General features: G+C 48.8%; 1 protein-coding gene across 1 annotated transcript in view; it reads right to left on the bottom strand.

Annotated features, from left to right (window-relative positions):
* Positions 1–17,016, bottom strand: part of Angpt4 (angiopoietin 4) — a 38,607-nt gene that overhangs the window by 16,681 nt on the left and 4,910 nt on the right. The window contains exons 2-3 of the mRNA XM_008834391.3: positions 4,719–4,874; positions 3,324–3,445 (exon numbers count right to left, since the gene is read on the bottom strand). Coding sequence (XP_008832613.1) covers positions 3,324–3,445; positions 4,719–4,874 — 278 coding nt within the window. The remainder of the gene's footprint in view (positions 1–3,323; positions 3,446–4,718; positions 4,875–17,016) is intronic.

The following is a 17,016-nucleotide window of genomic DNA, read 5'->3' as shown; positions in this document are numbered from 1 at the left end:
CTCTCCCTCTCCCCCCCTCCCTCTCTCTCCCTCCCCACTTTCCTGCTGGGTATGATGGTGCATGCCTTTAATCCCAGTACTTGGGAGGCAGAGGCAGGTGGCTCTACGGTCTATGCAGTGAGTTCCAAGCCAGCCAGGTCTACATAGTGAGACCTTGTCTAAACAAAACAGAACAAAACAAACAAACAAAAAACCCCAACAAAACAACAAAATCCAGCATGGGTTGGGGGGAGGCACTTACTAGCCCCCACCCCTAGCTGTAGACCTATTGGAAGTTGGTGGCTGCTGGAGGAGGGAAAATTCTTTTTCTTTGGGGACAGTGGCCACTGGTATGATGCCCATGCCCCAGTGAATGATCCCACACCCATGTACACAGGGGCAGCACTAATTGGAATTCTGTGGATTAAAATAAATAAATAAATAATAAATAAATTAAAAAAAATAAATAAATAGATAAAAAGAAACTTTAATGATTTCCTCAACCAGAGAAACTGGCTTAAATGAAATATTCAATAAACTAACTCTTTAGTAAGAAATAAACAACAGCAGATCCATTTCTAAGATAACAGATGCAGTGCAGGAGGCAGGTTTAGGCTTCAGAAAGCTACAGGAAGAATCTTACATTCTTTTTTTTGCATGTTCACATGGAACTCTGGGATAGCAGCTTAGCGTTCACTGGCTCCACAGAGACGGGTTTTTGAGCGTTTGTTCACTTCTGGACCCCCTGTGTTTGTCATAGTGTGGCAAAGGGAAACCAGAAAATACCTGTTGATTGAAAGCCATGTACAAGAAACGGGAACAGGAACTTCAGATTTCAGTGCACTGAGGCCCGGGATTGGGAGGGTGATGTTTCATTGTATCCAGTCATGTGATTAAGAAGAGTCCAGGGGCTGGTGAGACCGCTCAGTGGGTAAAGTGCTCACCATACAAGCATTAGGACTTGAATTCAATCTCCAGACCCCATTTGAAGGTGGAAGGAGAGAACTTACTCCTCAAAGTCATCCTTTGACTTCTTCACATGCACTGTGGCATGTGCACACATACACACAAGACACATCATATATACACACAACTAAAAAAGAGAGAAACAAGTCCAACCAGAGCAGAAGAAATTTCCCCAGGTCTCAAATTCTAATGTAAGAAGAGAGAAGTTGGCACATTCTACCTCTAGAGTGTCCTTATAGGTCTAGAGCTAACTGATAACCCCTTCTATCATCACTGGGTTCTAGGCACCTGTTAAGAATCCTGAGTGATTGACAGTGTCCCAGTCTCTGCTACCTAGACTGTGAGGTGTGGGAATAAGAATAAAACCCAGGAGGTTGGAGAGATGGCTCAACAGTTAAAAATACTGGCTGCTCTTGCAGAGGACCTGGGTTCAGTTCCCAGCACCCACATGGCGTATAACAACCATCTGTAACTCCGGTTCCATGCCCTCTTCTGGCCTCTGCTGGCATTGTACATACATGGTGCACTTACATACATGTAGACAAAATACTCATACACATAAATAAAAATAAACAAAAATTTAAAATAAGAGTAAAACCCAGAGAAAAGGGCATGGGCAAGCCTTTTGGCTTTTTCCTGATCTAGTACTTGAACCACAGTAACCTCTCATCCTGTTCCTGGGGTTTGTTGAGTGATAGATTTTGCCTCCCTTAGAACCCTGACTTTGACAGTTATGTTTATTTACATTTAGCTACAACCAGATAGATTTCCCTGACTTGTCTCTAATATGTCTGTGTAAGTTAAGGGGCTCCCTGAACATATTTGCATATACTACCAGACTGACAGTGTGGAAGATCCTGGGAACTGTTTTCTCCAAGAAGGGCATGTGGGTGGATCAGGTCAGTCTTGTGTATTTACAGCTAAGGAAAGTCAGTTAGAATTTACAAGGTGGCCTGGTACAGTGGCACTCACTTTTAATCCCAGCACTTGGGAGACAGAGGCAGGTAGATCTCTGTGAGATCTCGGTCAGCCTGGTATAATAGTGAGCTCCAGGTCAGCTGGGACTATAGGGAAACCCTACCTCAAAAAAATAAACTCTTCAAGGTGAATCATAGGGTGTGAAAATGGTATCTTTTTAAAAAAGATTTTTGGGGGGATCTGAGACAGGGTTTCCCTATAGCCCCAACTGGCCTGGAACTCGCTATGTAGGTCAGGCTGGCCTCAAAATCACAGAGATATGTCTGCCTCTGCTTCCCGGTGCTGGGATTAAAGGCATGTGCCACCATGCCTTGCTAAGATTATTATTTTTTAATTATATGGCTATGAGTGTTTTGCCTGTGTTTATGTGAGTACCCCCATGCAATGTCTGTGGAGGCCAGAAGATGGCATCAGATCCCCTGGAACTGGAGTTACAGTCTGTTGTCAGCTGCCATGTGGGTGCTAGAAACCAATCCCAGGTCCTCTGGAAGAGTGGAAAGTACTCTTAACCACAGAGCCATCTCTCCAGCCCATGAAAATTGTATCTTAATAAAGCAATGAAAATTTAAATAGAAACAGAGAGAGACGAGTGGGGTGGCAGACACCTATCATCCCAGGAGGCTGAAGCAAGAGGAGGAGGCCAGCTGGACTACATAGTGAAAGCCTGTCTCAAAAAAAGAAAAGCATAGGCTAGAGAGATGACTCAGAGATTCAGAGCACTTATGAGAGTCTCCTCCAGAGTACCCAAGTTTGGTTCTAGCATCCATGTTGCATAGCTGACAATTATAAATCCAGCTCCAGGAGATCTAATGCCCTCTTCTGGACTCTGCAGATACCTGCACACACACACACACACACGCACGCACGCACGCACGCGCACACACACACACACTACACCACACCACACCACACCACACATGGACATGTACATGTAAATAAAAATTAAAAAAATAAACATTTAAAAAAGAAAAACAAAGCAAAACAAAGAAACAACCAAGGGCTGGGGATGTGACTCAGTGTCCTTACCTAACATGTATAAAGCCCTGGGTTTGATCTCCAGTACCACAAAAAGGAAGAAGGGAAGAAGAGAGAAAGAATCAAGGTGTCCTAAGTCACAGGAAAATATCTGATCTCTGTAATTACCCAATGTTGGGAGCCAAGCTCCGTGCTGCTTGGGCTTAGCCCTGCCCCAGCACTACCCAGCTTGTCTGGACTCCAAGCCTGGTTCTTTTCCTTATCCAGCTTCATCCCAGCTTAACCCCACAATGGTCCCTTACCACAGTCCAAATCCAGACCCCAGCCCCATCCCCAACACTGGCCTGGGTCCAGCTTCTAGTCCCAACTCCAGCCCCAGCTCTGGGGCTCAGGGTGGAGTCACATCCACTGCTGTCCCTGCTCACCTGTTATGGCCCCGAAGCCGGTGCAGCTCGTGGCCCTGCAACAGCAGCTGCTTCTCCAGCTTGTTGGTGGATAGTGCACTCTCTAGCATCTGGATCTCCATGCGTGATGTCTGGTTCAGGACCTGTTCCAACAAGCAGGAACATTGTTGGAGGAGTGTGCTGTGTGTGTCCTGTGGTAGCCCTGGTCAGCTACCAATCTCCTGCTGAGGGCCTGCTACTCTTGAAGTTTGCTGACCCATTGCTACTTTCTAAGCTATCAGTTCCCATGGTCACTAACTTACCACAGCTCATAGGCCCTTCCTTAGCTGATCATCTGCTCCTACTTTGCCCTCCTCTGTTACAGTGCACAACAGTGCCAACCTTCCTGCTGTTGGGGCCCCAGAGGCCCATCCTTGACCCTGCATCCAGTCTGTCAGTTCTACTTCCAAATGGCCCTTAACCACTTTCCTTCCATCCAGGTCTCCACTCTGGCCCTGGTATCTGTCATCTCTCACCCAGTGTCCTGCACCGGCCTCACAGGACTTACTGCTCCTGCCCTGTCCCCAACATCCCTTTTTTACTCAGCAGCCTGAGGCGGCATTTCACACTGTGGCCCCTCTGCTCAAAATTCTCCTGTGGAAAGCCCGTCCCCACCATGGCCTGCCCAGCCCATAACTCAGTTTCTCTCTACCATCTCTCTGCCCTCCCCACCCCCGCCCCAGTGTGTTGGCTTTCTCCATGTTCCCAGAGTGGCAAGACAAAGGCCCTACCTCTGGGCTTTGGTGCCTGCTGGTTTTCCTGTCTGGTGTGTTCTCTCAGCAATCTGACCCATGTCCTACTTGCACTTCAGTGTCCTCCTGGCCTTGCTGCCTGAACTCGCAGCCTCCCACCCTACTCACCCACCCGGCTTGTTCTCTCAGTCACCATGTAACAATCAGAGACTGTTTAACCTGCTTGCCTTCTCTATGAACCCCAGGGCAAGGGAGGCATGCCTGCTTTTTACTGCTCAAAATGGGAACCAGGATCTCACATGGTACCTGGCACACAGTAGGGGTTCAGCAAACAGGTGCCCACAAATCACACATTTGCTATTTCCTGGTCCCTCCCTCACTGCTGCTCCAATTGTCCTGCTGAGGCTAATCAGAACAGACTCATCATCTAACTACTCGCAGGGTACCCTAAGCCTGGAGCAGGGGCTGTCCTAATGCTGTCTTCCCTGCTAGGGCCCAGTCCAGTCTTGGAACTGGGTTGACAAAGAGGACCCAGGCCCACTGGTGGGAGGTGGTTATGTGAACAGATCATCAAGAAGAGGGGGTGGGGGACTTTGGGCCCAGAGGAAGCTCTGACTTCACCCAAGACAGAGGTCGAGGGAAAGAGGCCTGGTTGAGCAGCCTGGCTTCTTGGTGACTCTGTTACCTGCGCTTCCACGGAGGTCAGCTTGCGGGTCTGTGCTGTGGTCTGGTTCACGATGTTGGCTCCTAGCTCCAGCATGGTGGTGGTCTGGTTCTGGACCACGTGCTGCTGGGCCTGTGCCAGATTTGACTTCAGGTTCATCTGGATGGACTGCTCCAGCTGTTGAGAGACCGAGGGCTGGGGTGAAGGGAGGGGGCTGGGAGAAACCTCCTGTCCCTCCCTTAAGGCTCCAGGGCAGGACACATAACATCTGGGGGCAAGAACCTAGCTTAGGAAGTGCCATGTCAGGTCACTGCACCCTCTCCTAGAACTACCCCAGTGGCCTCTTTGCCTTCACCTTGTTCTAAACAGTTTGTCCCCCTCTGGGCAGTCAGAAGGATCCTAATACGCTGCAGGTAAGCTGTACCTTTCCAGTGTTCTGCACCATCCCAGGGTTCCCATCTCTAAGAAGGGCTGGTTTTCCTTGACTACAGGTTCCTCCATGGCTGGCTTTGCCCTCCCCCTTTCTCCATCGTTCCCTCCCTCTCTCCTTCCTTCCCTCTACTCCACATACCAGGCTTCCACACGCCCCCTTGTACACAGCAGGCATGTACCCACCTCAGGGCCTTTGCACCTACAATTCCCTCTGTACTCCCTTAGGAACCCTCTCCCCACTCACATGACTCATTCCAGGTGGCTCCAAGCACTCCTCAATCCTTGGCTTCATGCTGCCCACCTCTCTGTCTTTTGTCCCTTTTACTCTCCAGAATGCCAATTACATGAAGCCTGGGACTCAGTCTTACTCAATGCTTCATCTCCACATTTAGCATAATGCTAGGTACACAGTGGATGCTCAATAATTGTCTTCAAGAAATCGATGGGAAAGAGGGGAGCAGCAAGGGTCAGAGTGTGGCCCCTATCCTGTGCCCTTTCCTAGGGGAGAGCCAGCCATCAGTGGGGTGGGCTCACATCTCTCCCTTGTCCAAGTTTGTAGGTTCATCTGACTGCCAAACAGGGCTGAACTCATAGCATCTGAGGGCCCTGAACTCCATGAGCTGACACTCTTTGGCGATGCTGCCCTCTTCCTGAGAGCCATGATGCTGGTCTGGTGCGAAACCAGGATCAAGTTGGAAAAGTGAACAGCAAGTTCTTGGGCTCCCTGCTGAGGCAGGGTTGCTCCTGGCTATATACACTGCCTGGGTGTGCCCTTGGTCTCTCACTCAACAATCAGGCTTCCAGGGACTCACAGGGTCCCTGGGAAGGCCAAGGCTCTGAAGGGAGGGTGATGATCTTGACTGGGGGCCAGGCTTAGACTGCTTCCTCCTTCATTGCGACCCTCTTCTGTCTCACTTGTCCACCCATTTCTTCTTGCCCTGAGCAGTTTGGAAGGAGCAGGTTCCATTGGCAAATCCCAGCAGTGGGCTGGGACAATGCTGGGGTCGCCTAGAGTGTGGTCCTTTGGTTCACAGCTGGTTAGAAATGTAGAATTCCTAGCTTAGCCCAGCCCTACTGAATGTGGAACCAGGCATCTCTGTGTGCTTTAGCAAGCTTCCAGATAAAACAGAGACCCTTCAGTGGAGAGTACAGGGAAGGGGGACTAGCAGGGCCAGCATGGAAGCTTCTCCAGGCCTCTGGCCTTCATGTTTCTTGTGCCCCTGCAGCATCACCAGCCCTAAGCCTTCCCTGAAGCCCCAGGCCTTCTTGGCAGCACACAGATCTCATTTAAAAACAAATGCCCCAGCCTTTTCCAGTGGCTCCCAGGACCTCCTGGAGTATAGGTCCTCACCTTCCGCCATATTTGAGACAGGGTTTCTTGTTCACTGATGTGCACACTAGACTGGCCCAGAACTTCCAGGGATTCTCCTGTCTCCACCAGCTTCACTGCAGAATGCTGGGATTGCGGACCTGTGTTACCTTGCCTGGCTTTACATGGGTTCTGGGAATCCAAACTCAGGTCCTCATGCTTGTGTAGCAAGTGCTTTACCCACTGAGCTGTCCCCCGAGCCTTGCTTTTTGCTCTTTAGTTCACTTTGTCGTGATCTTTTGACTCCACACAACACTTCGGGGCCCCTTCTTACTGAACCTGCTATCAACATAGGTTCTGGACTTGTCTTCCTGTAGGGTTTGTTAAACATCTAGGCCTAGGCCAGGGGTCTTCAATAGGGGACCAGACTGTCTATGAAGAGAATTCAGGGTCCATGTTGTTGACTGAGCCCACAGTGATATCCACCCATGGGCTTGTGATTATGATTTGGCTTTTCCATCAACTTGAGCTCAGACCACAAAGTAGAGCAGGCCCAACAGGTCCTGCAACACCACAGCCAAGAGATATCCTGAATGCATGCATCTTCCACACAATGTCAGCAGGGCTTTGCATGTTATTTTTTCCTGGTATGACCATGAATTATGGAAGTTATCAGCCTACCCCTTGGGTAAGGCACTAACTTCATTTCCAATTTGTTGTTTAATATTTGAATTATAATTTCAATATTATTGGTGTTCTAAGATCCTTGATTGTGTATCTTTTGTGTATGTATGTGTGGCTTTTTGATACAAGGTCTCAACCCTGTAGCTTATCATTTGGGAGGCTGTCCTTGAACTCACAGCAATCCTCCTGCCTTAGCCTCCCAAGTGCTAGGGTCACAGGCATGTTCCTCTGTATCCTGTTGATTTTTCGTATTTCTGGGAGAATCCATAGATGTCCTCCAGGGCCAGATACTGAAGGGCCCATGACTCCAAACACCCTGAAACGCTGGCCCAGGTGTTGGGCTGCTCCTAGGATTTCCACAGCTCCATGAGAGTTACCCTTTCCCACCAGGACCTCTCTCCTGGGCATCCCTCCATCTCTATATAGGTTTCAAAGAAGCATCTCTGTGGGGCTGGAGATGGCTCATCAGTTAAAATGCTTGCTGTGGGGTTGATTCCTAGCACCCACATGGCACCGAACAACCATCCATAGCTCCAGTTCCAGGGGATCCAACACCCTCTTCTGACCTCTATTGGCACTGCATACACATGGTACATTTAATGCATGCAAACAGAACACTCATACAGATAAAATAAAATAAATAGTTTTTCAAAAGAAGCATCTCAAACTGAGTGTGATGGTGCTCACCTGAAATACCAGCACTTGGAGGCAGAGGCAAGAGAATCAGGAGTTTAAGGTTAGCCTCAGCTGCATAGTGAATTCAAGGCCAGCTTGGGCTATAAGACACCCTGTCTCATAAACAAACTAAAACCTAAATCTAAACCAAAATAAAACCAAACAACGTTTCACAGCATCCTTCATGGACTGGTTCCTCCCTCCCCAACCCTGTCCCCGTAGCTCTTTCAGCCTATTCCCTTGGTTCCTGTCTCACTGAACAGCTCCTCCTAATTCTGAAGCCCCAAACCCAGACCTTGACCTTGATTTCTCCTCTGTTTTCCCCATACAACCTGCTAGTAAGTTCTGCCTGCTGGGATCCCAGTGTGAATTTCCAGTCTGTTTTGCTTTCTCCTTCAGTTTCTCTGGTGGTCTATGGAATGGCTGCCTAGGGCCCACAAGTGGCTAGGGGACACTGAGCTCTGCCAAGGTAGTCTTCTGACTCTTCCATGTAGCAGGAGCCTCCTGGAAGCTGGATCAGAATGCAGACTCCCAGGCCCCAAGCTCAGTCAGCAGCAAGTTCTTTCCTGAGCAGAGACTTTGTAGGCACCTTTCCACACCTCTCAGAACCAAGGTCGTCCTCCTACCCCAGACTAGGTTCCAAGTTGCCTAGGGCCTTCCTCAGGTCCAGACAAGGATTCAGGGTGACTGAGGGTCCTCTTGAGTGATTGGGACTTCCTAAAAGCAGACTCACTGACCCCCCCACCCCCACCCCCAACTTGGCCTGTGGCTGCAAGTGAATGGGCGGAACACAAACAGCTCACAGCTGGATCCTATCACACAACCTACTAGCCCACCCACTGGCCTGGGTCCTGGGTGGATAATCCTAGCCAGATGACATGGTTAAGCCAGGCTGGGATTTTGGATACCAAAAGCAGCCTGGATGGGGGTTGGGGCAGGCCCTGGGCTCAGGCACTAGTCACTGTACTAGGGAAGAGATCTACTGGAGGCTGGAGTCTGCTGGTACTAGGCCCAGGGATCAGACCAGCAGCACCTTCCCCAGCACCTTCCAGCAAATCATGCTGAACTAGGGTCAGGTACCTGCCTCCAGCACTTCTTTAGCCTGCGCCACCCCTTCCCCTTGGTCTTGGGTTTGGGTACTGACTTTGCTAAATTAGAGTTGTGGGCCCAGGGAGGGTTCTACAGGCCTCTGGTCCTCACTTTACAGATGTGTGATATGGGGATAGTAAACACCATCTCTGCTGGGAAGAGGAAATGTAAAAAGAGCCGAGAGGAGAGGTGAGGAGGAGTTTCAACAGGCAGAGACCAGGAAAGAAATGAAGGGTGCTCCAGGTGGGCCCGGGTGGCTGTGTGACCTCTGTGGGTTCACTGGGGCCTATTTTGCTTTGCATCATTTGTATGAATGGATGGATGATTATTATTTTTTAAGGCAGTGTCTCACAGGCCTGGAACTTGCTATGGCAACCAGGCTGGCCTGGAACTTACTATGTCGACCAGGCTGGCCTGGAACTCACAGACATCTGCCTGCCTCTGCCTCCTGAGTACTGGGATTAAAAGCATGCGTCACCATGTTCTGCCTTGTATAAATGGATCTTAACTGGAGAATAGCTTAACAGCTGTGCCCTGGGCACCAAAGAACACCTCGAATGAAACTCGCAGACTCAATGGCTGTGGATGTGGGATTCCACTGATCGGGCATTCTGGCAAAGTCAGAATCTGCCATCACCAGGCCCTGATGGCCCTGCCTTCACCAGCCCAAGGCAGAGGGTTGACTGGAAAGTGACAGGAGAACTTTGAGGAGGTATTGGCAATGTCCTATATCATGAGGCTGGTGGAGCTACATGAGTTTTCCTATATGTGGATTATATCTCAATAAAAAAGAGATTCCCCCAACATGAGGTTCTAGAAAATGTTCCAGACAAATATGTATTATAATTTGAACTTTCTTTTTTTATATTTTATGTGTATGAGTGTATTGCCTGCATGTGTGTAAGTACAGTTGGATTGTGAAATGCCCTCGGAGTCAGAGGAGGGTGTTGGATTCCCTTGGAACTGGAGTTACAGATGGTTGTTAGCCACCATGTGGGTGCTGGGAATAGAACCCAGGTCCTCTGCAAGAGCAGCTGGTGCTCTTAATCACCGAACCACCTCTCCAGCCCGTTTTCTTTTTTAAACAATTATGATTTTTATTTTATGTGTATGAGTGCATTGCCTGCGTGTGTGTAAGTTCATCCATGTTGTGCAATGCCCATGGAGGTCAGAAGAGGACATCAAATCCCCTGGAACTGGAGTTATGAATGATTGTTAGTTGCCATGTGAGTGCTGGGACTTGAACCTGGGTCCTCTGCCAGAGCAGCCAGTGCTCTGAACTGCCAAGCCATCTCTCCAGCCCCTTGAACTGTTTTCTTAAACAAAAGGGGACCTTGGCTTCAGGTGTGTGTTCACTCAGGAGTCAGTTATTGAGCTCCTGCTGTGTGCTGGCTCCGTCTCAAGGTATTATGGACTCAAGAATGGGTAAAACTGGCAAACATTCTGATTCCAGGGCTCTCTAAGGCAGTTAACTTGCAGTAGTGATGTATGTCATAAAGACATGAACCAGGATGAAAGGGTGGGGAAAAGTGACCAGGGTCTTCTGAACTGAGAGGACGAGGCCCAGCCATTTGGAGGAAAGTCAGGAGGGAGGAGATTTTGGGCAGAGGAAAAGCAAGTGCAAAGGCACTATGGCCTATGGGAACGTCACGATCTGTAGCAAGCTGTCCTTGTCTTTTTGGGGAAACGATGCTTGTGGCCCATGATTGAGAAAAGAATTAGTCTACTGCTAATTCTTTTAGGGAGGGTAGTGCCTTGGGTCAATAGGCCGGTGTTGGATGGCAACTCTCGCCTATGGCTGGGCAACCTCAGGCAAGTATTTCTACCTATCCGAGCATTTTCTTAGAAACAGCAATAATTACAGCTCCCACTCCCAGCATTGCTGGGAATGTTTGAAAATGACTGTGCAAAGGGCCTGGTGTGGTTACTGAACCAGCTCGTGTCAAATCCCCATATGTGTATGTCATGGATTACCACCTCCAGCAGTGCTGGCTGACAGGAGCATGACTGAGCCTCACTGCAGATGATCTGCAGAGATGTCTCAGAAGCATGTGAGGGAACACAGTATAAGAGTGTCACTACAGCATGGACCCGTACACATGATGGCATGGGCCTACTCTTATGGAAGGAAGATGGAAATACTGTATTCTAAGTGTGTACAGAAGAAGGCTAAGATGCCAAGCTGTTAGCTTGCTGACCAGCCTCTGGGGAGGAGGGACAATAGGAAGATGGCATATTCTCTTGTAGTTCCCATGTCAAAGTTGTATGGATCTTAGAAGTATGCTAAAGGACAACCAAGATGGCTCAGCAGGTAAAGGAGTTTGTCACCAAGCCTGACAACTTGAGTTTGATCCCAAGTGCCCACATGGTGGAAGGAGTGGCAGGATTACAGGCATGTGTCACCATGCCTGAGTCTACCAGATTCTTAAATTTTATTTTATTTTTTGAGACAGGGTCTCAATATGTAGCCTTAGCTGTCCTGGAACTCACCATGTAGACCAGGCTGACCTTGAACTTACAGAGATCCACCTGCCTCTACCTCCTAAGTGCTGGGATTAGAGGCGTGTGCCATCACACCTGACTTCTACCGGTATTTTTAACTGATGTCCCTCTGCCCCCAAAGCTTCTGTGAGTAGAATTCATGGAATCTTGATATTTGAATTGAAAAAATGACATGTTTTTCTTGTCATTAAGTTCTCGCTGAAATTAACTTTTCCTACATGGATGGAAATCGGCCACAAACTACCACAGTGGTAGTTACTGTGCCTGGCGCTCCATCATCAGCAGAAATGACAGGCAGCCTCATGAGTCATCACATGCCTGTGGACATGACAACATATGTGATCCCCAGCTCCCAGTGATCCCTCACTTGATCACCACATGTCTGTGGATATTACAGTGCATGGAAGGGATAGAGATCCACCATGAGATCCAGGTATTTATTTTATGGATGAATATCAAAGCAGGATTTATCTGGAACAGACAGAAACCTGCTTATAAAAACTAGGTGAATGTCTGTTCCTTAAGGCAATATGTTGCCTTTGTCTATCTGAATATTTAGTTTAATAAATCTGAATGCATGTGTGCACATGTGTGTGGTGGTCAGAGGTCAACCTCAGGAGTTGTTCCTTGGGCACTGTTAACCTTTTATTTTGAGACAGGATTTCTCACTGTGCCGGGGGTCGGGGGGGCTCCCCAAGTAGGTTAGGCTGGCTGGCACATAAGGGCTGGAATTATAAATGCATGTCCAGCTTTTGAAATGTGGGTGCTGGGGAATCCAATTCAGGTCCTCATGCTTGTGTGGTAAAGTACTTCACTGACTGAGCTATTCCCCCATTAATTAAAGAAAATGTTTTATTATTTTTATTTTATGTGTATGAGTATATTGCCTGCACATGTGTAAGTGCACCCAGGTCCTGCAATGCTGCAGAAGTCAGAAGAGGGTATGGGATCCCCTGGAAATGGAGTTACAGATGTTGTTAGCTACCATGTGGGTGCTGGTAATCGAACCTGGGTCATCTGCAAGAGCAGCCAGTGCTCTTAACCACTGAACCACCTCTCCAGCCCCTCCTCCATTAATTTTAAAATTATTTCCTCCCTATACATTTTTTTTTCAATGCTGGGAATGGAGAGAACACAGAGCCTTGTGCTTTCAAGGCATACACTTTCCTACTGACCTTCTCCCTCAGCCCCTATATGTGCTAAAGTTTTTAAAAGCCACACTCTGCTCCTCATGTAGACAGCGAGGTCCTGGTAAAGCTGGGTCACACCATGGCAGTCCTTGTTCAAAGTGCTGCTGCACACTATGTCACTTAGCTTGGTGTCTATGTGCACCGGCTTCTGAGAAACAACTTTGATTTAGAAACAGGCAGACTAAGAAGAAGGACCCAGACATGGACACTGAAGATTGGAGGAGGCTTGTTCCAGGGCCCAGACATGGGTGTGGGAGACTGAGGGAAGCTTGTTCCAGGCCCAAACACTGGCACAGGGATTCGGGGAGGTTGGCTCCTGATTTAGGCTGAAGCAGGCTATGCAGGTGGGGAGGAGTGGAGATTAAAGCCTGGCCTCATGGGAAAGGAAGGCTGGGTAGCAGAGGCCTTCCTAGAGACCAGGACCAGGTAGGGACAGACGTGGGGAGCAAGAACTTAGAGAATCCTGGGAAAATGGAAGCCTTTAGGGAGGACCAGACCCCCATCCCTCCATCCACAGATTGGAAACTGAGGCCCCATTAGGAAACGAAGAAGCTGTAGCGGGAGCTGTTCTCTGGACCATTGAACATCAGGGAGTTTAGAGTTTCATGTGAGTATGTACACGTGTTTATGTGTGTGTTTCAATTTCAGTGTAGCCCAGACTGGTCTCAAACTCCTGATTCCTCATGCGCCCAGTGGGGCAGGCAGGGGAAGGGGTGCTTCACTCTGGAGTCTGGCTGAAGCTATCGCCAGCTGAGTCAAGAGTCTAGCACAATAGACATGTGCTGTGAAGCTGCCAACGGAGATGATATGCCTTTTATATCAAGATGTTTCAAACAAGAACATCAAAACAGCAGTGAATCATGCTTAAGGCCCGAGTGTATAAGTCCTTTCTCCTTTCCCAGTTGTAAACCTGCAATTTGCTAGGAATCTCACAAGAAACGCCATTTACAGTAAAAGGAATTGTCTTACACCCCTTGTTAACTTCTGTGACCTATGGTTTTATTATATGACATTATTTTACATCCAAGACATCTCTGGAGCTACCCTATAATCCCATTTATTAAAAAAGAAGGAAAAAGAAGAAAAAAATTTTTTTAGCAACTCTTTGAGATGCAACATTGGAGCCATTCAAATATGGCTACCGCTAAGACACTTAAGTTTAACCCTCCCTTGGGAAGTCCACCCCCAGCTTGAGTGTCTCATCCTTCCCCTGAGCACCTCTTTCTCTTAAGTCTTCTGCTTAAACGCATGTTTAAAGTCTTGTTCTCATAAACTTCAACCCAGCTTCAAAGTAGCAAAACTAGAGTCTTAGCTTCCTTAGTAGAGTTCTCTAGAAAGAACTCCTTAAAGACATCATCTCTGGCTCCACTCTTCACTGCTTTTGACAAGGTACCTGTGCTGGTCCCTACCCCAGAGCATGTTCTAGAAAGGGGGAGGTTGGCAGGGCATCTCTCTGTGTGACACCTCCCTGTTCAGCTCTAGTGCAAGGGTCTTCTCTCACCTGGTCCCCAGCAGCCAAGAGCAAAAGGGTGACAGTTCTTACTTGGCAAATGAGTAAACTGAGGCTCAGAGATGCCAAGTATTGCCTGTGGCTGGTAAATGTGACTTTTAATCTAATGGCTTAGCTCTTTCGGATGGCACATCCTTCATCGTTTGCAGCTGAGGCCAACCCCAAAGATGGTGTGCTGGGGACAGGAGTGGGGTCAGAGGTATGGGGTTATCAGGAAGGAGGCAGCTTCTGCGAGGTTTTGTTTATTCAGCTGTACTGTGTGAATAAGGAATTGCCCTTGCTTTGTCTTGCTGCCTTTTTGTATACCTAAACTATTTCAACAAGCATTTAATGCAGGAAACCTGATCGAAGTGGGGGATAACCAGGTGGGGTTTCTCCCAGGCCTTCACACGTTTCTGCATCTCCTGTTTTTCGCAAGCTGAAAACTGAATTCAAAGCTGAGCAAAGTGATAAGGCTGCTGGCAGGCAGCAGACTGCACCTGGAAGCTTCTGGATACTGCCCTGCTCCTCTGTCCCCTTCATTTCCACCCCAGGAGACCTATTTGCACCTCTCTGCAGAGTTTCCCTAGGGATATCCCCTCAGGTGCTCAGAAATCATTTTCCAGGCTGGGTGGGGTGGCACAGGCCTTTAGTCTCAGCACTTGGGAGGCAGAGGCAGGCAGATTTCTGTGAGGACAGCCTGGTCTACATAGTGAGTTCCAGGCCAGCTGGGGCTACAGGGGGACCCTTTCTCAAAAAGACCAAAAATAAATAAATAAATAAATAAATAAATAAATAAATAAATAAATAAATAAATGAAAAAGAAGAAAAGGGAAAGAAATAATCTTCCTTTGTTCATCCCTACTTGGTGGTCACACTGTGTCCTGTAGACCAATGGAGGCTGGATTAGGATCAGGAGTAGGAGTCTCCACACTTTGTAGATGAGAAAACTGAGGTCCAGGAACTTAAGAAAAGATTTTTATGTAAGATAAGAAGTGGAGAGGCTGGAGCTGGCCTGTGTGCCTGGTTCCAACATCAATTCTCTGCCTGCTCCAAACCCCATAGCATTTGTACCCATTGCTGTACCACACTCTGTATGTGGATCAACCTATCTGATCGTTAACTGAGGCCCAGAGAATCCAAGCAACTGAGAAGACAGAGGCAGCAAGTACTGAAGCTGCGAGTTACAAGTCAGTTGCCTAGGTGACCTGGGCCAAGGACAGGGGTGTCACATTAGGGACCCCCAGGTGAAGGCTCTACAGCCCTTGGTTTTTGCGTGCCCAGAGCATGGTCCTTGTCTGATCTTTTACTCCCCAGGACTTGGGCAGGTCATCTCATCTCCTGGTGCCTCAGTTCCCTTAATTGACCACTGACAATCTCATCTCCCAGGACCACTGTGAAAATTAAATGCTATATCCATACAAAGTACATAGGATAATGTGTTAGTATGTAGAAAGTGCTCAGTAAAAGCTAACCATAATTTCTCGTGTCTTTATCCTTTAGTTACTCTGGGAGTCAGGGAGTATGTTGGTTTCTACTTTCTGGCGAAGCTGACCATGTGGGTGACTTCCCCAGGGTTCCACATCTAGCTAGTGGCACCCCCAAGATGTGTCCCCTACTGCAGCCTCATTTGTCCCAGGCCACGGGAAGCCTTTGAAGTTAATGCAGACATTCCTGGTCTGCTCTGAGGCCCAAGTGACCAAGTGTGGCTTGAGATATAGCTCATGGACAGGTCTGGGGCCCGGTGTGTTTGCATTTCCTACTCTGAGACATGAAGAGGGGACATATCCCAGCCCTGAGCACTCTAGGCACAGGAGGAAAGAGTCAGAAACATGTGGCCTGGGGCCTACAGGCTGGCTGGCCAAGCCACTTAAACAAATAAACCTGTCCTTGTGGGGCAGCCAGAGGCATTTGCCACTGCTGCTGCCTCCAGCCTCTGCTGGACACCAGCCAACTGCCCGTCCCCAGGCCAGGACTTCTGGACAAGCCATTTCTAGCCCTTCTTGGAAAAATCATCTTGTTCCTCTGAGAAGCAGAGGCCATCTGCCCTACCCATCTCCAGCATTGCTCAGAAAGCCATTGGAGAGGTAGGACATCAGCTCCAACATATTTCCTTCAGCAAACCAAGATTCATTTCTTGTTTGCATAACTGAAGGCTGAAAATGCCAAGAATTTATGGGTAACCTGGGGAGGCCAGGGCATCTGGGAGCCCTGGTCAGCCAGGGAGGGTCTTGGGCAGGACCAGGACCCCACACTAGGTTCCTACTGGATGACCTTCTGACCCATGGCCCGCAAGCCAGGCCGCTGGGCTGAGGGGTCCAGCTATTCTGAAGTTTGCTGCCAGGGGCCTGACTATCTATGGAGGCTGACCCCCCCGCCCCGTGGCTGTGGATGGAAGGGACAGAGAGACCCCAGCTGAGTAGCCTGGCTGTGGTTGGACACTGGCCTTGGGGCTCTGGGTCCTGGGGCTCTGGAGTGGACAACCAGGGAAGTAGAGACAGGAAAGTTGTGCTAAGGGCTTTTGTGGGAGCATCTGAGTATGTATGTTGTTGGGGACACAGAAGGGGGGCAGAAAGACAAAGAGAGACAGGGAGACAGGGAGAAAGTTAAGGAGAGAGAGAGAGAGAGAGAGAGAGAGAGAGAGAGATAGGGAAACAGGCAGAGAGACAGAGACAGAGATATGGGGAGGGACCTCAGAGCCCCAAGTAGCACTTGCTGGGAGCAGGCAAAGGAGCACAGGACCTGGGTTCTAGGGTGGTATTCACCCTGTTCCTGTGAGGCCAGAGAGTCAGTAAGATGTGCTGCCCTCAGGTAATGGACCTAGGCCAGGGCTCAGGGCTGGTGTCTGCCCTGGGTTTTCCTCATTCATAAATCAGAGTTGCTCTGTGAGGACAGGTAGAGTCAAAGGACAGCACTGCCTGGCTAGGAGACCTGGGGCCATTGGACACT

This window comes from Nannospalax galili, unplaced genomic scaffold, assembly GCF_000622305.1.
Source record: "Nannospalax galili isolate Female #2095 unplaced genomic scaffold, S.galili_v1.0 scaffold811, whole genome shotgun sequence".
Lineage (NCBI taxonomy): Eukaryota > Metazoa > Chordata > Mammalia > Rodentia > Spalacidae > Nannospalax > Nannospalax galili.
The sequence above is the reverse complement of the archived record's forward strand: the minus strand, read 5'-3'. Positions and strand labels throughout refer to the sequence as shown.